This window comes from Poecilia reticulata, chromosome 18 (assembly GCF_904066995.2).
Source record: "Poecilia reticulata chromosome 18, P_reticulata-male-v2, whole genome shotgun sequence".
NCBI lineage: Eukaryota > Metazoa > Chordata > Actinopteri > Cyprinodontiformes > Poeciliidae > Poecilia > Poecilia reticulata.
This window is the reverse complement of record NC_088847.1, coordinates 26,563,765-26,587,423: the sequence shown is the minus strand read 5'-3', so window position 1 is coordinate 26,587,423 and position 23,659 is coordinate 26,563,765. Positions and strand designations below refer to the sequence as shown.

The 23,659-nt window shown below is 44.2% G+C and overlaps 2 protein-coding genes across 3 annotated transcripts; one reads left to right on the top strand and one right to left on the bottom strand.

Moving 5' to 3' along the window:
- Window positions 1-270: 270 nt before the first annotated feature.
- LOC145548547 (uncharacterized) lies at window positions 271-9,042 on the bottom strand. Its single transcript, XM_081599102.1, has 5 exons — window positions 9,018-9,042; window positions 8,913-8,969; window positions 7,549-8,299; window positions 3,128-3,244; window positions 271-583 (listed from the first exon to the last, which is right to left on the bottom strand). The coding sequence occupies exons 1-5, from the start codon at window positions 9,040-9,042 to the stop codon at window positions 580-582; spliced, it is 954 nt and encodes a 317-aa protein (XP_081455228.1). The 3' UTR covers window positions 271-579.
- Window positions 8,963-17,256, top strand: LOC103480989 (uncharacterized). 2 transcript variants are annotated; one of them, XM_081599358.1, is made up of 5 exons: window positions 8,963-9,064; window positions 9,790-9,927; window positions 10,885-13,289; window positions 13,439-13,564; window positions 15,174-17,256. In XM_081599358.1, exons 2-5 carry the CDS (start codon window positions 9,853-9,855, stop codon window positions 16,897-16,899), a joined length of 4,332 nt encoding a protein of 1,443 aa, XP_081455484.1. In that variant the 5' UTR covers window positions 8,963-9,064; window positions 9,790-9,852; the 3' UTR covers window positions 16,900-17,256. The 2 variants fall into 2 exon arrangements, with proteins under 2 accessions (XP_081455484.1, XP_008434431.2); XM_008436209.3 differs by lacking the exon at window positions 8,963-9,064 and having other exon boundaries at window positions 9,661-9,927.
- Window positions 17,257-23,659: the final 6,403 nt, after the last annotated feature.

Here is a 23,659-nt window from a genome sequence, read left to right as displayed (position 1 = left end):
CAGCAAGTGATGGCAAAGCGGGGCGTCATCACGACTTTACACAGGTGAGTCTTTACCTCCTGCAGAGGCTCCGCCGAACCCCTGGGGTTAAGAACCACTGGGTTAGATTCATTCCATGAGTCAAATGTTTTAGTGATATTTACCATTTTACAAATTGCTAAATATAAACTGTAGTTATTGTAATTAGTTATGAAATTTACCATTTTATAACTAATTACAATTTGTAATTGTAATTAGTTTGAATGAAAACAAATAGCATGAGTTAATAAATTCCATGAGTGAAATAACAGGTTTTATTTGGACCTGAGGTAAATGTCATGGTTTTGTATCTGTGCATCTGATCAGCCTGAAAACAAGCTGATAATAAACTATTGGAGTTTATGTCACATTTAGAAAACATTAAAACGATTCAGCCAATGAGTGAAGATCCTCTGACTCAGCGAGGCGTTCTGCAGCCAGAACAGCGACCCGCCCACCACAACTTCCTCCATCTTTTCTCCTCACTGGTGAAGTTCAGATCCAGAATCTGGATCAGAACCTTCTGACCCAACAGTGTCTCTACAGCCAGGAGTCAGCAGATCAGCTGGAGATGATCAAACACAAATAACAGATGGAACATTTTGCTGGATCATAAATTGTCCCAGAGTTAATCATATTTTTTTTCAGATCATTTAAGAAATAACAGTGGTAATGGCATAATAATGTAAGGACACATTCATAAAGATCAATAAACTAATTTCTAATGACTATTTAACACTGGAACTGGAAGACATTTTAGATAAAACAACAATATTAAATAATGAATCATGAAGACTAAACAAAGTTGTTCTTCAAAAACATCCAGTTGAGACCAAAGCACCAGGCTGAAGAGTTTATCATCCAGACAAAGCAGAAGATAAAATAAATAAGATGTAAAATCAGATGATGCCAACAGGCAGAGTTCATTTCAGGGCTTCAGTGATTTAATGACCTTCATGGAGTTAAGTTTAACTCTCCCAATAATCCCAGCCACTTAAATACGCTGAACTGGGAGCTCCACTGACAACACAAAATGTTGCTCTCACCACTGATTTTACTCTATGGGTAAAATATACAGTTTCACTGTAAAAAAAATTAACAATAATTAATTTATTCTGTCATGAAGAAAATTGAAAGTAATATTTTCACCAGATTACTCCTAGATTTATGAATGTCAGAGCTCCAAACTAAATATTAACTAGATCTGTTGAAGCTTTTGTGTGGTTTGTTTTTTATTTTGGTCACATGCCAGACCAGTTGGTGGCGCTAATGCGCGCCTAGACGGTTTTTGCTCCCCACTGCAAAGCCTGATAGAAGGAGAAGCATCACTGATGATATAATCAAGAAATAGAAAAAGCGAAGCAATTTACATTTCTTGTAGTTTGATGAGAGGATTACATGGACAAGAAAAGTTTTAAACAAAAGCAAGAAGGTGTTAAATGTTATGTTTAACTGGAAGTGAATGGAGAACAGATAGGGCAGCGCTTAAGATTATATTAATTATTATTAGACTATGGAAGCTGCAGATATTAATTTACAGAAGATAGATCATATTCAGTATCAAACATTGAGACTGCAGAATTAGATCAACTCCAACAGCTTCTTTATTGGTAGAAATACTTAAAATTGGAAGAAAACAATCAACATTAAATTATTGGGCTGATATAATAGGTCATAGACAGGATCATCCAACCCAAGAAACAGTTCTACCTTGTTGGGGAAAAAAATAAAAGGTTTGTTTGGATTTTGACAACAGAACTCAAAATAGATCAGATCAGCATAAGTCAAACAGTTTCATTGCCAGTAATAAATCCTTGGATAATTATGCAATAGTAGATTTTACTTTGTTGAAAAGGAGACACGAGTAAAAGGAATTCATTTAAATTCACATGTGGTACAGAATTCTGTAAATAACTATTACAAGCAGGGGCGCTGCCAGGAATCTTGGGCCCCTGACAAAACATTAGATTGGGCCCCCCGCGCAGCTGCTGTTACAACTTTTAGAGTCTATTTGACCCATAAAAAGCACCACAATTTTAAAGGCTGCATCTGCCTTGCTTTCTTTGGTTTAATACCTATAATTAGCACCATATTTACTGCTCATGAATTTAATACCCAACAGTCCACATCCAGTATGCAAGTAGGTTGTTTAAATTTCTCCTATTAGTTTTAGATACTGAAATGTTGCCCCATGAGCAACAGTCAAAAGCAAAGTGCAAAATACACATAAAGCAATCCAGACTTCTCAAAATGCTAGTAGTTGCATTTTATTCAGGCTGCAGTACATAACTTTAATAAAAAATATGTTTTCTCCATATTTGTTAAAGCTGTCACCATGTTGTAGCTGTTGATTGTTTTCACAGATTATCTGTCTCATAACAATCTCCTCCATCTCCTTCCTGAATTACTGGTTAAAGTAATGCACCGTTCTGACCAAACCAACCAATCAGAACCAGGAGGAGGGTCTGAGCGCTGTCAATCATCCTCACTCACTGCTAAATGTGCTAATGGTGGAGAAACAACTTATAAGAAACCGTTTATCTGCCGTCATTGGTAGCTATGCTAACTAAACTGAGTGTGACCAGCAGGTGGAGATATTTCTAAAAGTAACAAGATGCACCCGAACACAGATTCTTCAGTGCACAATATTTTATTTAAACAATTCTTTAAAACAATTCTCTTTAAAAACGAGGCTTCAGGCCTACTACTCGGTCCCTGGAACAAAAGGAACACATAAGAAAAAAGGACGGACAAGATCAATTATTCCAAAGGAAATAAAAAACATGCAAAAGAAATTAGTAAATCAAACAAACAGAAAACAAATAAGTAACTTCAATCACAAAACAAAACTAAAAGAAAACAATGGAACAAATCGTTGTCATCCGCTTCCAAATGCCCTCTTATGGGACCAGAGGAGTAACGCCCCGCCCACACAGCCAGCCCAATCCGCAACGGGTTTAGTTGAGAGCGGCCCACACAAACAATGGCAAGATAAGACAAGACAGCAGAGCGTCCAAAGCGCTGCAGCTCCAAACAATCTGAAACAGAAAAACCCATTAACGGTGGATCCAGATAAAAGAAATCAAAACCTAAATAGCAGGTAGCTTACCCAGGGGTGGAAACACAGCCTAACCCCGGGAGGAAGCGGGTCAGCAGGCGAGGATCAGACGGAAGCCGCACGCCACAGCAACCCCCAGCTGCAGCCGGCAACGCCATCAGAGCCACACTGCAGAAACGCACGACAGCTGTAGCACCCAAAAACCAACCATTTATTATTTATTTATATCGATATGTAATTATGTTTCAAATCAAGACATTTTGTAAAAACCTAATCTGGATTAAATCTGCTAACTCGTTTGATTTTATAGGAAACATTTGCTTTCTTGAACTGTGGCTCACAAACAGCTTTTGCAGTTCGCATCAGCCCTTTGTTTGAAAATGTAGGTCCAGCAAACCTTAAATAAATATAAACACAAACTTTGAGTTAATAATTGCAAATCCTAAAGTCTAACGTTTTTGTTTTGTTGTCTGCTTTTAGCAAGACATTTTAACTTAAATCAGTTTTTATTCTGGTTCTGACTGCATTTCTGGTGGGAGGGAACAAAGTTGAAGCAGTGAATTTTACAAACTATGACCCTGAAGCTGAGTTTTCATTTGGATTCGCAGATCTGAGCGGCTGCAGATCATCGGGTCAGAGAACCTCTGAATCCAGACTGAGCATTTAAAAAGTTTCAGTTTTAACCCAGATAAACTGATTCATTTTAAAGTTTCAGTTTGAACTGATTCATTTTAAAGTTTCAGTTTGAACTGATTCATTTTAAAGTTTCAGTTTGAACTGATTCATTTTAAAGCTTCAGTTTGAACTGATTCATTTTAAAGTTTCAGTTTGAACTGATTCATTTTAAAGTTTCAGTTTGAACTGATTCATTTTAAAGTTTCAGTTTGAACTGATTCATTTTAAAGTTTCAGTTTGAACTGATTCATTTTAAAGTTTCAGTTTGAACTGATTCATTTTAAAGTTTCAGTTTGAACTGATTCATTTTAAAGTTTCAGTTTGAACTGATTCATTTTAAAGCTTCAGTTTGAACTGATTCATTTTAAAGTTTCAGTTTGAACTGATTCATTTTAAAGTTTCAGTTTAAACCGATTCATTTTAAAGCTTCGGTTTGAACTGATTCATTTTAAAGTTTCAGTTTAAACTGATTCATTTTAAAGTTTCAGTTTGAACTGATTCATTTTAAAGTTTCGGTTTAAACTGATTCATTTTAAAGCTTCAGTTTGAACTGATTCATTTTTAAGTTTCAGTTTTAATTGATTCATTTTAAATTTTTAGTTTGAACTGATTCATTTTAAAGTTTCAGTTTGAACTGATTCATTTTAAAGTTTCAGTTTGAACTGATTCATTTTAAAGTTTCAGTTTGAACTGATTCATTTTAAAGTTTCAGTTTAAACTGATTCATTTTAAAGTTTCAGTTTGAACTGATTCATTTTAAAGCTTCAGTTTGAACTGATTCATTTTAAAGTTTCATTTTGAACTGATTCATTTTAAAGTTTCAGTTTGAACTGATTCATTTTAAAGTTTCAGTTTTAACTGATTCATTTTAAAGCTTCAGTTTGAACTGATTCATTTTAAAGTTTCAGTTTGAACTGATTCATTTTAAAGTTTCAGTTTGAACTGATTCATTTTAAAGTTTCAGTTTGAACTGATTCATTTTAAAGTTTCAGTTTGAACTGATTCATTTTAAAGTTTCAGTTTGAACTGATTCATTTTAAAGCTTCAGTTTGAACTGATTCATTTTAAAGTTTCAGTTTGAACTGATTCATTTTAAAGCTTCAGTTTGAACTGATTCATTTTAAAGTTTCAGTTTGAACTGATTCATTTTAAAGTTTCAGTTTGAACTGATTCATTTTAAAGTTTCAGTTTGAACTGATTCATTTTAAAGTTTCAGTTTGAACTGATTCATTTTAAAGTTTCAGTTTAAACTGATTCATTTTAAAGTTTCAGTTTGAACTGATTCATTTTAAAGTTTCAGTTTGAACTGATTCATTTTAAAGTTTCAGTTTGAACTGATTCATTTTAAAGCTTCAGTTTGAACTGATTCATTTTAAAGTTTCAGTTTGAACTGATTCATTTTAAAGTTTCAGTTTGAACTGATTCATTTTAAAGCTTCAGTTTGAACTGATTCATTTTAAAGTTTCAGTTTGAACTGATTCATTTTAAAGTTTCAGTTTGAACTGATTCATTTTAAAGTTTCAGTTTGAACTGATTCATTTTAAAGTTTCAGTTTGAACTGATTCATTTTAAAGCTTCAGTTTGAACTGAATCGTCTCCCGGTTTCTCAGGTGTTCTGTTCAGACCCGGAGACGCCGCCGGCTCTGATCCAGAAACCTGCTCGACTCTCAGCTGTTCTCGGACTGCGGTCCGCTGGGCGTTGTCAAGGCAACAGCATGTAAACACAATTTAAAATAAAAACAGCCGTCGTGGTTTCCAGAATAATTCTGTTAAAAAGATTCAGTTGACATGTGAAGACGTTTACTGACCAGAGTAAATAAATTCAGTGGTGTAAAATTTCAACATTTACAGGTTGTCCTATTATTTTGTACTAATGTTAAGTGATTTATTTTAAATAAAACAGTTTGATTACTTTTCTGACGAGTTATTGCCGTTATTTTATACTTTGTTAAAGATTTACAAATAGCTTCTGTTTTGTTGTACAATAAATTAAATTTGTCTTTATTTTCAGTAAAACTTAATTGAATTGTTTGAAACATTTTCCTTTTTAGTAATCATATTTAAATCAATATTAATGTCACATTTTAATAAACATGTTTACATGAAAATAAATTCAGTTTATTGCTGTTTCTGACTGGAGAGGATCTGAGAGAAAAAACTTTAAAACGGTTTATAAATCACCCAACAGCTCAGCTCAACACATCAAAGATCTGCTGCTGTCAGTTACGACACATTATTTAAAAACTGATTTCCAACTTATTTTATTGTGTTTTTATTAAAAAGAAGTGGCCTGATCTGCTACCTTCACATCAGCAATAAAACACCAGAAACGATCTGATGTTCGACTCGGGTTTAAATTTCATCATTTAAAAAATATTTTCCTTCTGGTTTCCCGTCTCCTGAGCCCAAAAGAACTGGACCAGTTTCACACATTTATTAAAGTATCTTCTTTTAATTTGTTCTGATTCCCAGAACAAATTAGAAGAAGATACTTTAATAAATGTGTTTTCTACGTTTATTTAGAAAGAAAACAAAGATTCAGGTTTAGCTGAATTTCCTCGGTTCATCTTTGGACACGGTGAATTTATTAAACAGACTTTTGGTTATCGATCATCTCAAGGCTGTGAAATGAACCTCATATTAAAATCTGCTGCCTCTGGTTTTTAATAAACTATTTTTTTTATCAAAGTTTGTTTCTTTATTGGTTTTAATGCAACAAAAAAAAAGTTTTTTCTTTGATTTAATACATATATTGTGAAGTTTCCTCATGCTACAGAACCATTTCAGAGCTGCTGAGCCACAGGTCGTCTGTCGTCCGCAGTTTGTAGATGAAGCAGCGTCTCTCTGCCGCTTCGCCAGCAGGGGGCGCCTCCTTCTAAAGCCCCTCGCCTGCAGCTCCTTTTCTCAGACAGACCTGCAGGTTTCTGTGGCTCGGCCTCTGAGCTCTGACAGTATGTCGCAGCTCAACGACTCGGTCGGTTCAGACGGTGTGAAGCTCTCCGAGGACCAAACTGGAGTCACTGTCCAGGCGTCCCTGTCCAACGTCTCTGCCTCTGTCTTCTTTGACGGCTCCACAGCTCAGATCCACCTGGAAGGTACAGAGCATCAGTTTGGAACGCTGCTGTCCTGCAGTCGGCTGCTGAGTCCATCCAGCCTAAGACTCTAAGAAGAGTCCTCATATTTATGATGCCGTCGAGGTCTAGAGATGAAGGGAGCTTGTCCAGAGAGAAGGGGAACCGCATAGAGCCGGTTTTATACTGAAGTCCATCAGAGTCTCCATGTAGAGCCGAGATCTTTTACTTGTCATTACGTTTCTGGAACAAAACGATGTTGGGGGAGGATCTTCTTCCTGTTTGCTCGACTCGACCTCATCAGGACTGAAACAGGACTAGGCCTGATAGAAATCAATCAATTCATGATAAATTAAAACTCAATCATTTCCATTTGCATGATTTATCTTTTTAAAGAACAAATTTGTTTACAGAGACTTCACAATTCGTTTTATTTACTGTTTCTGTTGTTTTGATTGTTTACTTTGGATATTTAAAATGTTTTCCAGTTTTAAATATTCATTAGAATTTAAAGTTTGTTGGTCTCTGAGAATGTGTTCTTGCATTATTATGCCATTATCACCGTTATGTTACTGCAAAATGGTCTCAAAACAACAATATTATTGTTCATCTCATTAACCTTAACAAAACGTGTTACCCTGACAGGCGTAAACAGAACCCACCCGTTTGTTCATCCCTGCAGCTGGTAGTTTCTGGTCCAGAACCAGAACCTCTCCCAGCACCAACCTGCAGCTGGTAGTTTCTGGTCCAGAACCAGAACCTCTCCCAGCACCAACCTGCAGCTGGTAGTTTCTGGTCCAGAACCAGAACTTCTCCCAGCACCAACCTGCAGCTGGTAGTTTCTGGTCCAGAACCAGAACCTCTCCCAGCACCAACCTGCAGCTGGTAGTTTCTGGTCCAGAACCAGAACCTCTCCCAGCACCAACCTGCAGCTGGTAGTTTCTGGTCCAGAACCAGAACCTCTCCCAGCACCAACCTGCAGCTGGTAGTTTCTGGTCCAGAACCAGAACCTCTCCCAGCACCAACCTGCAGCTGGTAGTTTCTGGTCCAGAACCAGAACTTCTCCCAGCACCAACCTGCAGCTGGTAGTTTCTGGTCCAGAACCAGAACTTCTCCCAGCACCAACCTGCAGCTGGTAGTTTCTGGTCCAGAACCAGAACCTCTCCCAGCACCAACCTGCAGCTGGTAGTTTCTGGTCCAGAACCAGAACCTCTCCCAGCACCAACCTGCAGCTGGTAGTTTCTGGTCCAGAACCAGAACCTCTCCCAGCACCAACCTGCAGCTGGTAGTTTCTGGTCCAGAACCAGAACTTCTCCCAGCACCAACCTGCAGCTGGTAGTTTCTGGTCCAGAACCAGAACCTCTCCCAGCACCAACCTGCAGCGGCGCCGTCAGACCTTCTCCAGCAGCCAAGAAGCTGCGATCCTGCTGGCGTAGATCACATAAGACCAGGACAGAACCACCAGGCCCAGTAGGACCTGCAGGACAGAGACGAGTCAGGAGAGTCCAGAGACCTGAGGCATGTTTAGTCCAGACTGTAACAGGATTTTACCCCAGATCAGGTATGATGTCAGCAGTTTTCACTCATCTTACAAGTTTATGTTCCGATCCAGGATTTACTTAATCAATGTTCTACAAGCAATCTATTGTTTTTCTTCATGTTGTTCATGTTTATGATTAAAATGATGTGCATTTGCTTTAAAACAGGGAGGAATGGTGTTCTTCTAGAGAGCATAGAGTATAAATATTGTAGATTATAAATTGGAGCAGATTAAAGATGCTCAAGGGAGAGAAAAAAAAGGCGGAATCGCCCTTCAGCCATTTGCAAATCGTAAACCAACTTCCGCTTCGTCCTCACCTCAAACGGTGCTACAACTCAAATGAACATAGAAACAGTTAACAAGAATTAGCACGTCCATATTCTCAGATGTTTTAGGAATTTCTTTTCCCTTTCCATGTGGATTTCTTGATATTTTCTTCTGTCTCAGTGATCATTTAAAATCTGAAATAGTCCACTGCGTTCCAGCTATAAACATGAAACCCTTCAACTCTAAAGCAAACATCATCTGAAAGCAGGTAAAGGTGTTTCACCGCAGAATAAATCCTGTCCACGGTCCTCCGGCTGAGAGTCTCCATGTTCCGCTGGGTCTGTTTACTCAGACGCTCCCGCTTCTTCTTCTTCGGCTGAGTTCAAACACCGTTTCAGCCGCCAAGACGCCATCTTGTGTCAAAGAGGGTAAACTGTAAGTTAAAGGTTTGTTTACAGCTTAAACATCAGCTTTAGCTTGTTAGATATTTTCTCTATGACATTCTTCTTATTATTGCTGTTATTATTTTGCATTAAAACATTGACGGTTAAACTGGCTTTAAATGCGCCGGTGCTCTGCGAAAACTGCCTTTTGGGCGCAGTTACAGAAGAGCACACCCGTTTCTATGGTAACCAAAGGACGGGTCGGAAGAAGACGTCTCACTTCGAGCTAGGTTTACTTGAAGATTAGAATAAAATTGACCGACTAATTAGCAGAAAGAATTCAAATGGTACAAAAAAAAAGATACAAACTATTGTGGTGCAGAGTGGGTGTAAGAAACCTAAAATATTTATTAAACTTATTGTGCAACATATCAACAACCATGGCACCATTAGGTCAAGTAAGAGCTTTGTCGATGTCATGTTGTCTCCAAAACCTTATTAGGATAGAATAAATAAACATAAAATACCATGGAGAGTTATGCAGCGATAAAAAAGTAAAAACAGAAATAGCCAATTGTTGAATTACATAAAATATTATGTATAAGATTAATCAATTTCTTGTATTAGTGAGCTCTCCTCACACTTTGACGATCTTCGGCTCAAGGGAAGGAGCGGACGTCTGTTGGTTTCCCATCATGCCCCGCTGCTTGGGTTGTAGCTTGAGTTAGGACAACAGCCGACCCAGAGCCTGATGTTTTGGTTCCGAACTGTGCACAGGTTCTGAACGGATCTGAATCTGGACCTTTGAGCTGGGGACGCCGGTTCCTCTCTGCTGACTGAATGCCGCTACCGGCGCGGAGAAGAAGGAAGAAAGGCCCGGATGAGGAGGAGCGAGCTACGGGTTTTTCAGCTGAGGTCTGTGGAGCTAACAGAGTTAGCATGGTAACAGAGTGTCAGCAAGGCAGGAAGACAGGGAATAAAATTATGGTTTTACGTAATGACTCCGATATGAGTTATATGTACCAGTAGATATTAACTTTAATTAGTCTAAAATAGTGACGTATTGCTGTGTCTTTAAACATTTACAGGTTAGCTTGACTGTAGCTCGTTAGCTTTAGGCTAACAGGAGTTGGTTCGTTCAGTTTGTGTTTAATATTCATAACAATCTTGAATCTGAGAGATTCTGACTTAAACTGGGAGTGTTAGGATGTGTGACTGTGAAAAGAATCTGTGGTTCTGTTCTGGTTAGTGCAAAGAGAGAATATTACACACGGCAGACACAACCAAAACACACACACACACACGAAACCTTACATATCTGTAAACCTTTATAAAATGTAAAGTATAAGTTAAAACTAGGGATTCACTGATGTGAACGTTTGGGCCGATATTGATATCCAATAATGATATCGCTGTTAACGTTGATAACTGATATTTACTAATATTTTAGATACTATGTATATATATACACTACCCTTACTACAGGTAACTTCTTAACCTCCCCACAGTCCTGCGCTGCATGACGCTCACATGACCAACTTCCAGAAAACAATAAGATGGAAATGAATATCGGTTGTTAATATCGGCCCAGTTTTATTTATCATACCGATTCTGACATGTTAAAACTTGACTAAAACCGGCCGATACTGATGTCGATGCCAATATAGACCCGTTGCAGCGTGACGTTATGTCGCTGTAGATGACAGGTAAATGAATCGTCATCTGCAAATTTAACATTAAATGTTTCTCTATCATGCATCCTTATTAAAAACAGATAAATACTGTAAAATGCTAGTGATGGAGTTTTTCCAATGTGGGTGAAATGTTCTGCGTTTCTGGCGTGATGCTGAGCCCCTGTGTCTCCGTGTTCAGGTGATGACGCCGACTCGGATGAAGCTGCGTCGGCGGGACACGGCGGCTGCGGGCGCTCCAGCAGGAGGCGCTCCGCCGGAAGCAGACGCAGACAGAACCAGAGAGAACCGGCGGAGCAGCAGGAGGAAGAACGCCACCAAGGCCTCTGCTCCAGCCGCCCCCGCCTCGTCGCCTCCTTCCACCTCGTCCGGCGCTGCGCGGCCCGCCGTGGCGGCTGAGGCGTCGCCCGACTCCAAGTGTCCCATCTGCCTGGACCGCTTCAACAACCTGGCGTACCTGGACCACTGCCTGCATCGCTTCTGCTTCCCCTGCATCCAGGAGTGGTCACACAACAAGGCGGAGTGTCCGCTCTGCAAGCAGCCCTTCGCCTCCATCTTGCACTCGGTGCGCGCCGAGGACGACTTCAAGGAGTACACGCTGCAGCCGCCGCCACGCGCCGCCAACCAGCTCACCGCTAGCACCTTCCTCACCACCGTGGCTGCCATGACGGCGGACGGCGCCCAGCACCACCTTCGGCTGATGCTTAGGCGGCACTTGGTGGCGGCCGATAGGGATGCCGTGCGGCGGCGGCGCCGACGTGAGCGGGCGGCGAGCGGCCGCAGGGCAACAGACCGCGTCGGGGAGTGGGAGTTCTTCATGCACTCTCCACCGCTGCCTGTCTCGCCGTACCACCTGGACATGTCTGAGCTCATCATGGACAACATGCGGGTGGAGGAGGTCGCCGAGGAGATGATGAGGAGAGACGAGGAGCGGCGGCAGGCGCTCAGCGAGGAGCTGGCGGGCCTGCGGGGCGCAGCGGCGCCCAGCACCCGCGCATCACGCCGCCTCATGTGTCGCCTGGCGGTCCGGCAGCGGCTGCAGCGGGAGGGCAGCACCGTCCAGATGAGGGAGAGGGAGGTTGTGGCGTTCCGCAAGGCGCTCTACCAGTGCGGGATCCGAGTGCGGGGCGTCAGCGGTAACCAGGGGCGACCTCGCAGCGTCACTGCGGAAGCGTTTCGCCGGGGGACCAGCCACCTGAACCGGCTGAACGGCTGGCTGAGGCGGGAGCTGGCGGTGCTGCTCGGCCCGCACGCCCCGCTCAGCGACGTGGTGCTGCGCACCGTCACCGCCCGCGTCCTGCGCAGCGGCCTGGAGGACGCCGCCGCCGTAGAAGAAGACCTGCGGCCGTTCCTATTGGCCCGCACCGAGCACTTTGTTCACGAGCTGGTGAGCTTCGCCCGGTCCTCGCTCAGCATGGAGAGCTACGACCAGCTGGCGGTGTACGAGCCGCCCGCCGCCGCCATGGAGCTGGAGCCGCTCAGCAGCCCCTCCGATGGCAGCTCCGTCATCGCCATCTCTGAGGAGGAGGAAGAGGAGGGGGGAGGAAGAGCCGAGGCGGCGGCAGGAAGTCACGATGATGTAATTCAAACAGGAAGCAGCCTCAGCCTGTCCGGCTGGGACGATGAGACGCCAGGACCGTCGTACACCTCGGCAGAGCCGCCGCATTCGCTCACCACGCCGCCGCCGCTCAGCCCGGCGCTTCAGCAGCCGGCCAATCCGGAGGGAGCAGAGCCGCGCGGCGAGGAGGAGGAGTGCCTGATCGTCGGATACAAGAAGCCGATCGCTGAGCGAACTCCAGAGCTGGTGCAGCTGTCCTCCGACAGCGAGGAAGACGAGGGAGAGAAGAAGAAGGAGGAGGAGGAAGTGGAAGTGGAAGTTGGCTCAACCGCAGTCGATAAGACTCCGCCCCCTCCTGCTCCTAACCTACCCATAATCCCTCCTTCCACGTCAGGAGCTTTCAGGGCGGAGCAGCAGAAGGAGCCGAACTCCCGGCGGCAGTCCGGTTCCTGGTCGGAGAGTTCTGGACGGAGCAGGAAGTCGGTCTGCTCCCTCAGCCCAGCAACGCCGGAGTGCCGCCGCAGGGACAGGAAGCAGCAAGGCGACCGCCGGAGGAAGAAGAAGAAGCAGCGTGGGCGGGACTTGAGCAAAGAGCCTCATGGGAAGAGCGGCACCTTCTGCAACCCCAACCGCTCCATCTTGCCCCCCATGATGTCCCGCTGCTCGCCGTCGCCATTCGACTCCAGCGCTGACTCCGCCTCCTTGCCGCCACCGAGCCCGCCGGACTCCCGCTGGGAGCTCCGCTTCAGCCAGGTGTCCCCCCTCACCTCCTCCGTCTCCTCGCCCTCCCGCTCCTTCTCCCCGCTCTGCTCCTCCCCCGGAACGCCGCCCTCCCCCCCATGCTCCCCCAAGCGCCCGCATCACATGGAGAAACCCGGCGGGAAGAGGAAGTACAAGAGCCGTCACCTGAACAGCAGCAAGGACTCGTCATGGCGGCCGAGCCGCGGCCGGCAGCGCGACAGGGAGCGCAAGAAGAGGCTCCGCAGGGAGGCGGAGGGGCGGGACAGCAGCCTGAAGACAGGAAGCAGGTCAGAAACACTTCCTGTTGGAGGAAGAGGCGGTTTATGGTGTTGTTGGATGTAGCCATCCTAACTAACTGGGTTGGATGTGTTTCCGGCGTTTTTCCGTCTCGGCTCGTTTTCAGTCTCACCAGTAGAATCTGTGTTCTGACCAGCAGGAGGTCCAGAGACGACCGCAGTCCCAGCGTGGAGATCATCTACGAGGGAACCATCGACTCCGGCGCCGCGCAGCCGTCCGCTCACAAGCGCCGCCGCAGACGCCACCGCAGGGCGCAGGTCACCAGGTGAGGTCACATGACAGGAAGCAGGTGAAGTTCTGGAACCGTGTTTGTCTCAGCAGAACTCAGTCCAGCCGTTTCTCCTGACCTCACACACTCTTCATGTCATAATGGACGTTTTCTAAAAATAAACTTTACATTCTGACAGAAAACAAAATGATTATTATTTCACAGTTGGTTTCCTCAACATTAAGGTCAGCAGAAGGCACTGAAGCACAGCTGGATGGAACAGGAAGTTAGAAAAGCTCTAGTCCAGGGGCAGCTCCAGGCCTGGAGGGCCTCCTGCATCTTTTAGATGTGTCTCTACTTCAACACACCTGAGTCAAATCATGAGGTCGTTTATCAGAACCTGCCTGAACTGAGGAGGATCCAGGCGTGTTGGACCAGGGAGACGTTAAGAGCTGCAGGACTCCGGACCTCCTGGACCAGGACTGCCCAGCCCTTCTCCATGCTCTAAAAAGTCTTATAAAAATCTTAAATAAATGAAAATCTGAGCACTGAATTGCTTTAAAGTATTTTTTTATTGTCTTGGCCCAATATGGCAGACTGTTGATAGTGAATCATTAGCTGGAGTATAAAGACTCAAAGAAACGACCGTTTGCTAAAAGAACAACACAGAACAGAAATGAAGACACAACTCCACAAACAATTTATAGTTGTTTTTTTTTCATTTAAAGTAAAAAAAACCTTCCTTGCCTGTAAATACGCTCCTTACAGACAGTTGTCTCAAACGAGCCAATCGTTGGTAGCCATCTTGTTTTGCTTTTCGCCTCAAACATCCTGGGATGTTTTAGTCGTAAATCTGTGATGAACAGAGGCTTTTGAGGAAAGTTCTTGTTTTTGTTGCTGAGAATAAAGACAGAATCAAAAGCATCGGACCCAAACGGGTCGACCCGCTTTGTTTCAGTGAACCTGAGAACGGCTGGGCGACACGGAGTCAGAGAGAGAAAACGGTTATTGGGGGGCGCTGCCCTGTGAAGTCAGTTCCTTAGTGTGTGTGTGTGTGTGTGTGTGTGTGTGTGTGTGTGTGTGTGTGTGTGTGTGTGTGTGTGTGTGGATAAAAACAACGAGCTTTCAGATAAAAACAGGAACCTTCTGTTACAACTGATTAAGCAGATGACCTCTGACCTGATCAATACTCTGACCTGATCAATACTCTGACCTGATCAATACATGATCAATACATTTTAACACATCAGTAAAAATCAGTCTGATTAAAATAATAAAAACTTACAAAAGTAAAAGTCTAAACATGTCAACAAAATCCTCTAACAAAGTGATAAAGTGATTTATTAATTTCTTGTTTTTCAGGTGACTGTGTGTCACAGCGATTAAAGCCCCACAGACACAAACGCTGCTCGTGACAAACGTTCCCATATGTGATGCCTGTGATCGGTGTCACTAAACTGCACACAGTTTTTCAGATTTATTTTTAATTTATTGATATTTACATTGAACAGAGTAAATAGTTTTGGAGGTTTAAACATTATTTTGAATTTATTTATGATCATGACAGTAAATTTGTCACGATACAGGAAGTGCTCCATCTGAGAGGAGTTTAGACTGATGATGTGTAAAGTTTTGTGCCGCCTGTCTGACGGTGTTTCTGCCTCAGCTCTCCGGTCATCATCACCCTGGACAGCGACAGTAGCCATGACGACGGCCAGAAGAAGACCATCAGCGGCAGCAGCAGCCCCCTCAGCAGCCAGCAGACCATCGACTTCTCCGACCTCCCCTCCCTCCCATTGGCTCCCTCCGCCGGAGTGGGCGGGGCCGTGGAGGTCGGGGAGCTTCCCGCCGACATTCTGGACCGTGGGTCCGACGGGTCGGAGTCGGAGGCGGCGGTTCGGTCCAGAGCGGCGCGCCGAGGCGACCGCAGCGACCACAGCTACGTGGACATCGAGAACATGGAGGACGCCGTCTCCCTGCTGGAGACGTCTGACCACCAGCAACCGGCGGCCAAGAGGCCGGGCCACAGAGAAGACCCGTCCGACCGGTACCTGCTGGAGGCCATCCTGGACGACCTGAACCGGATCGCTCCACCGCGACAGAACCTGTCCCAGGACGGCGGCTTCCTGTCGGAGAACAGAGAGCGGACGCCGCAGGAAGTCATCCGGCTGGAGGAGAGGACAGGTTCCGGTCCAACGTCTCCCACCGGCTGTCAGCAGAACCCGGACTCCGTCCCGCCTCCTCTGGAGAGGATGGAGGGCCGGGAAGTCCCGCCTCTCCTCCGGCGGGCCAGTCCGGTCGGGTCGTACCACAGGAACACGCCCCCGCCCCTCAAACACAAAGATGCTGGGAGTCCGCCGCGCGGCGCCGCCGACCCGCCAAACATTGGGCCGCACCGGTCCTCCGACCCGAATCCGACCGGCAGGAACTCACCGGGTCTCAACCCGTTCGCCATTCCTCCCATATCAACCATCCAGAACCAGCTCAGCGTGTCGCCGTCTGCCAGCGGCGCCGCGCTCCACTCCGCCTCCACCAGGCTCCCGGCCCGGTCCGGTTCTGATCGGCTCCCCAGCCTCAGGTTCGGTTCTTTTCCCTCCATCGAGTCGTTCCACGGCAGCGAAACCTTGAAGCTGAATTTACCTTTGACCCCTGCGACCTCCTCACATTCCCCGGATCTCCACCCGGCTTACCGCAGGAACCCGGTCAGCCCGACCCGGCGGGTCGGTGCCGGTGGTCTCGGTCCATCTGGCTGGGATTTCTTCTCAGGTCTGAACTCTCACGGCGCGGCACGGGGCGTCCGTCCTGTCGGTACCACCGCTGCAGGAGGTCAGGAGGTCGGCGTCCCGCCGCTCTCTGACTCCGCCTCCAACCACAAGGCCTTAGCCCCGCCTCCTTCACAACACGCCCTCTGCTTCATCCAATCAGAGCGCAGTTTTCAGTCTGAGTCCTGTTCTGAACCAATTCGCCTCCCCGAGTCCAACTCAGCATCGCGGAACCGGAACAATCCGAGCTCCGCCGCCCAGCCGGGCTCACAGGACCAGAACCAACAGCAACACACTGAACAACTTGGCACACACTCACATGACCCCGCCCACCACTCACATGACCCCGCCCACCACCTACATGACCCCGCCCACCACCTACATGTTGACTCCACCCACCACTCACATGACCCCATCCGACTCTCAGACTCCCTTCACAATTTTTCCTTTGACTCCGCCCACAGACAATCATCCAGCCGCCTCTCTGGCCCCGCCCACCTCCCCTCTGGCCCCGCCCACCTCCCCTCTGGCTCCGCCCCCCATTCATCCCACAGGAACTTTGAACCTCCGTCAGACAATCATCTCCTGGGTCGGCCGTCTGATCGGCTCTCTGGAGAAATTCCTCCCTGATTCTGGTGAAAATGTACAGAAATAAATGCACAAAGTTTTTATTTCTCCAGAAAAAACTCAGCATTTTGTTTTGTATTGTTTCTATTTTCCTGTTTCTTGTCTCTGTTGTTACTTTAAATACCGGGACTGAAACCCATTTATCGTGTTCTGATCCAAATATATTTATGCTTTTAAAATTTTTTTATGCTAAAGAAACGTGTGGAAGCTGTTCAGAAACATCTGGAGAAACAATCATATTCAAGTGTTCAGAGACTCTGAGCTTCAGGAACTGGTTCTGGTTCTGGTTCTGGTGGACATCCGGACCGTTCTTCACCGGCTCTGTAAGGAGACCTGAATAAAAGGTTGATCTGAAAATCATCCTGTTGTTTCAGTTCATTGCTACACGGAGGTGGCAGGACGCAAAGTTGCCATGAACTTTGACCTTTAACCTGCAAACTGAGGCCTGATGCGACTCTGGGGTTGTTTGGAGCCTGAATGACCTTTGAACTCTTCCTAAATAGTGCTGCAACTTAAAAATAGAATCTATGATTTTTGTATAAATGCTCACCAATAAATTTAAGGTTCAATACGTTAATGAAACAGAGTTTTTGTCGTAATGTGCAGACGGTCTCCAGACTTTTTGGGAAAATCTTCTAGAAAAAGAATAAAAAAATATGCTGTAATCTTTTAGTGTTTTTAGTAAGAAGCTTTTGGATAATTATAGCTACTTTCTATGAAATTAAAGTTAAAACATGGCTAATAAAAGAGGAATCATTTGTGTCTTTCCATTAAAGAAGACTTTTACTTTATTCTTGTAATTCAAAATAAAACATCTTAACCTGACCATAATATTCCGTCACTCAGTTTACAGTTAAAACAAACAAAATGGCGGCTCATGGAAACCCAATGAGATCACTGGTGGAAGGAAAAAAAACCTTCATAAAGAAACATAAAATCGATTAATCGTCCCGTCACTGTGAGTACAGATTGATCCAGTGTGTCGGCTGCAGCTGCTGCTTCTCGCCAGCAGGTGGCGCATGAGTCCCCGCCGCCGCCTCTGCGGCCCTCAGGAGCAGGAAGCTGAGCGGGATAATGAGCCTCGGGGGAGCCGGAGCCGGAGGCCCCGCTGCACTAATTAAGCCGATCAGGGTGCGATTAACTGGCTGTTAAACACACACAGTCTGCGGCGGATCAGCGCCAAGCCGCAGCCAATTACCAGCCTGAGCTATGAGGCTCGGCGCGGAGCCGGATGCCTTCACCAGAAATAACCAGGAGGAAGTTTTTCTGCTGGTGGTTTCAGTGGTTTTGTTGACTCTTAATGGAGGCTTGGCTCTCCGCCAGGACCTATTTGATTCATCCAAATGGCAAAATAGAAGCTAAAAAATTATACAAAAACTCAAAGTGAACAAAATATGAAGGTCTTTCAGTCTCACTGCCTGATTTTCTTTGATTTTAACTGAATTGATTAAGAATTTCCACACAGTTTTAACAATGTTTTAGCACCGATAGGATGGTTACCGATGAGTTTTCTTCATATTTTATTAGTTATTTTGCCTCCTAGCCAGAAAATCCTGGATTTAAATCCTAGATTATAGTTTATTCTCTCTGGTCCAAAAATATTAACTTAATTTCTGAGGCCTAAAGTATTATAAAGTAGAGTTTTGGCCATAATTTAACATTATATCAAAATAAACTGTACTTCCCTTATTTTTGGCTTCTTCCTTTATTTTTTTTCCAGTCGTATGATTTGCATGTCTTCCTGAGGAACCTGGTTTTATTCTGCTGAGAAAAAACTACAAATCCCACAATGCATGAAAGAAACACGCCTGTTTGAGATGAATGAATCACCAGACATTCAGATTTTCCTCCTCCGCTTCTGAAAAACCGAATGAAGAGGAAGTTAAAACATCTTTGTTTCATCATCTGCTGCCAGCTCCTCCGCCATCGTTTACATTTGAAAACGTTAATTAGTCGCCTGCAACACCTGTCAGCGTTATGAAGCTTTAAGTTAGCAGAAGGTGTAAAAATACGATTCCTTGACTGAAAAACGGTAGTTTAAGTTCAAATTGTTAGATTTATTTGCTTATGCTGCTAAATATGTGTTATTGTTATAATTCCTGTGGATCTTAAATGATAAAAGACAGATTGTAGAAGTGGATAATTGGTCTGGATCTCCTGTTTTCTAAACAAAATGGTTAAATTCATGTCCTTCATTTGATCCCAGATCTGAGATGCATCCGCTCCACTCCAACTGTCACATTTTATTCCATAATAACCACAAAACTTAAATCTACTTTAACTAGCTTTGATGCAACAGAATGAGGGAAATGTTATACGTGAAGGATCCATGATTTTCAGGACGGTTAGCCTCGTTTCCACTGAGCTACGTAGTTTCCATTAGGCCTGTATGATACATCGCAAATATATCGTCATCACAATATCAGCATGTGCAATATTCATATCCCAAAGAACTGATTGGAGATCAATAATTCTAATATGTCTTATGGATTCTTAAGTTTTATTTTTCATGCTAATATTTAGCAAGTAGAACAAAGTCTAACGGCACATAAACAACATTCCCAAAAAGAAAGAATGTTAAAAAGACAGGAAAGGAGGAAACAGGAATATGTCGCACCTGATATCGTGATTTACCGATGTTATCGGAAGAGTTTCAGATATCGCTGTAAGTTTCTGGTGTAAAAGCGGCCCGATCAACCGACCCGTTTCTGGTTCCCTTCAGTCGTCCATCCATGGGACAATGAGACGGTTTGGTTAGGATGGAGCTGCTGGCGTCAGTCAGATCAGTCACTGCTGCCTGAGGCCCGGTAGGACGTCTGGGTTTGACCCGCTTCGACCCGAACCACTAACCAGGCATTGAAAATAAAAATCAGAAATATGGCGTGTTTGTATTTAGCTTCCTTTACTCAGATGCTCCTAAATAAACCCCAGTGGAAGCAACTGTCGTCAATCACCTGATTGGTAAATTTAAAAGGTCCATTTGTGTTTAATTGAACCTCAGAGTGGAAGGAATCAGTTTCTCTGATCCACGTTCACAGCAGGAAAATGTGATTCTGATCCGACTTCTTCACCTCACTCTGATCAGCCCACTTCTCATTTTTCACCAAAAACGTTGAATTTGTTCCACTTCCATGAACCAAATGAAACCTGGTGGTTTTAAAGTCAGTCTGAACAGGCGCGTGGCGTTTTATCCGACTTTCACGTCATTGATGTGAGACATGCGCCATGATTCAGTCAGACGGTGAATGTGAAGGGATGAAACGCCATCGCCACCATTTCCTGGTTTTATCTTTCAATTTGGTGGTAAATACGACTTTTACTTCGCAACACTTTCTACCAAAATGGTAGAAAAAAATCAAGTTTTTAAATTTTAGTTGCTAAAAATAGACAAAAAAATAGAAACAGTCATCCTCCAAAAATCAGAGATTTTTCTTTTAACAACACAAACGTGCAAAAACGTTTTTGTGTTTTTATCTACAATAATTTACACTTACATTTCCTACAAATCTCTAACTACTTTATTCTTTAGATTAGATCAGTTTGAACTGATTAGATTAGATTAGATTAGATTAGATTAGATTAGATTAGATTAGATTAGATTAGATCTTTGCACAGTACAACAGGATTAATTGTGCGTCTCTTCTTGGGGTTTTTATAAACAGTAAAGACACATAAAACTAGACAGAAGTGTGGAAAAAACACAAAAACCCAGATTTAAAATGATGTCATTGTTTTAAACTCTCCCGGAATAATAATATGTTTCACAGGAAGTTTGTTTTGAACAAGCAAAAAAACAATAAATTTGTTTTATTCTTCAGTTTTCAAAATGAATGTTTGTTTGTTTGTTTTTTGGGTGTGCGTAGCGACAAGTTTAAATCAAAGCTGATTCATGTGCTAGAATGGCCTAGTCAAAGTGCGGACCTAAATCCAATTGAGAACTGATTGGTTTCCTTCCACTCTGATTGATGTTGATCTATTATTTACTGGAATAAAAAGAGTTATTTAAATTGAATTAAATTGCGTATTCAGTGAAGAAAAACATTCGTAAATGTTGGTCTGTCGGTTTCTAAAGCTGCTGAAAAAGATAAAATTTAAATTTTAGAATTTCTATCCACAGTTATACAAGTTAAGGTTGGAACCAGACAATATGTGGGGGCGGGGTGTGAATACTTCGTGTTTCTAGAAGCGGAAGCTGTTGGATCCAGAGGCGATCTGCCCTCGCTGACGTCAGGCCTGCGGGAAGCCCCGCCCCTCGGAAACCTCAGGCCACGCCCACATTCTAGAACACTGCTGGTGGGCCCCATTGTTAGCGCAGTTGCCTGGCAACACGGCGCACCGTCGTCAGGGACAACCAGCCTCTGTCTTTCTTTCTTTCTCTGTCAGATAGCAACACCATTACAGAGATGACAAGCCCACGCTCACACACACACACACACACACACACACACACACACACACACACACACACACACACAGTCGTACGCTACTATCCAACAGGGGACATTCCATTGACTTCCATTCATTTCTACAGCCTAACCCTAACCCTTTTCCTAACCCTAACCATCACATACCTAACCCTTTTCCTAACCCTAACCAAAAGTCAATTCACACCTTAGTCCTAACTGCAACCCCTGACCCTAAAACAGGGTCATTTCCAAGAGGGGACCTACAAAATGTCCCCTCTTCAACGGTGAGTCCCCTGTTGGTCAGTGTAAAATGACACGCATGTCCCCTGTTGGATAGTTACACATGAACACACACACACACACACACACACACACACACACACACTCTGAGCTTCCATCTTGAGGCAGGAAAATTTCACACAAACACAGGAAAACATATTGTTCATCTTCATGCCTGCTGCCTCCTCCTGCTCACACACATCATTACTCACCGCAACGCATGATGCAACCATCAGACATCCCTCCACTCTGCCGGTGTGTGTGTGTGTGTGTGTGTCACACACTCGCTCCTCATCTTTGAAATGCTTTATTATAATTCAGCACATGAAGAGGTCACACAGACAGATTACAGGAGGAGGAGGAGGAGGAGGCTCCTTCCTCCTCCTCCAGAGGATGTTTGGGTTCAGATGATCCCACAAAGAGCCGATTTCCTCACGACTCCCACCAAGATAAACAAATATCTGTAAACATTTCCTCCACATCTTCAGGTGAACGAACGTGGGAGTGATAAACGCAGTTTGGACTCCAACACAAAGAGCTGTTGTTCACGATGCTCTCAGCTCCACTGGAAACATCTGCAGGTTGGTTCAGACGCCGTCAGGCCGTCCAGAGGCTGGATCTCTTCAGAAAGCCGTCCTGCTTCCTTCCTGTTGCTCCTGCAGTCAGAACTAATTTATGGGAATGTTTTCACACCCAAACCGACCCGGTTCCAGAGGAAAACTCCCCGTGTCTTAATCAATCAACCAGTCCAGGACCTGATGGGACGGAGATCTGATTTACATTTTGGGTTTCTGGCTGCCATCTTGGATCTAGATGTCGGGTTGGGAAACGCATCACAGGGATGAGCAGTGAAGATGTTTTCACCAGTAAAGTCGGTTTGATTTGAGGACAAAGTTGCAACTTTTGATACATTTTCAGCTGCACTGAGTCAAACCAGCCAAACCTTTGAGCCACCTGTTCCTCTCCTCGCCTGTGGGGGCGCTGCACCAAGAACCACTGACACAAACGACACAAAAACGTCTGAAGACGACACAAAGCAACTTCCTTCTTCATGAAATGCAAACAAAAACAAAGTGGCATCAGATGTTAGTGGTTGTAGGATTTCTCTTTTGTTTTTAGCTTTAGCCATTTCTCCTGCTAGCGCTTGGCTAACAGGAGAAATGTTTTGGTTCTGTTTACCCAGAATGCCCTGCGCTGTGATCTGCTTCCTGCTTGTGGAGCTGTCTCCAGTCCGCTTGGTGTTCACATCTGCATCTGATCCTCTCCAGAGTTCACTTCACCCGAACCCAGACTGAGCTTTGATTAGCATTCAAACCAAATGAACCAAACTTTCTGGGTAAGAAACTATAATCCAGTTAAAGTGAACTAATCAGGGCTGGAATGAAGAGTTTAGTCTAAACGTAAACAGCTACACTCTGCGATCCACCCAGTGATTTTTTTCCTCTCCACACTTTTCTACTTTAATTCCTTCTGAAGAAATTAAAAGTTAAACTGACACGCCGCACCAAGACGTCGAGAAAGCAGCTTCAGTTTCCTAATCTACATTCTGCAGTTGCACCAGTCGATTTTTCTCATTTGGATCTTCAATAACTCAACTGAGTGCAAATGAAACTCAGGATAAATGTCTGATTGATTCCAAGTCAGAAAAATCAAGTGGATTGTTCCCTGAAATAAAATTTTCAGCTTCCAATTTGGCTGCAAGCCTGAAAAATGTTTATGGTTTAATAAATCAGCTCCTTTAATGTTACAATGATGAAATGGATGCAGATAAGTTAGAATCAGAGGAAGAGCTAGCTCTCTGGTGTTCGACTGGGTTTCTCCAGCATTATTTAAACCGGTTGAGTTCTCTGCATTGGAGCAGTGGTTCTGTGCAGCTGGCTCCACAACCGCTGCTCCAACCTACCAAAGAAAAAAGCCAGACCTGCTTATGCGTGATGTCTCAAAACTCATTACAATTCGGATTTATGGACAATTAACAGACAGCCCTTTATTAAGCTTCATGCTGTTGTTCACTTCCTGTAAAAGTGGCCCTCATTAAGTGTCTCATCTAATGAACTCAGGTCCAAAATGTTTGACAA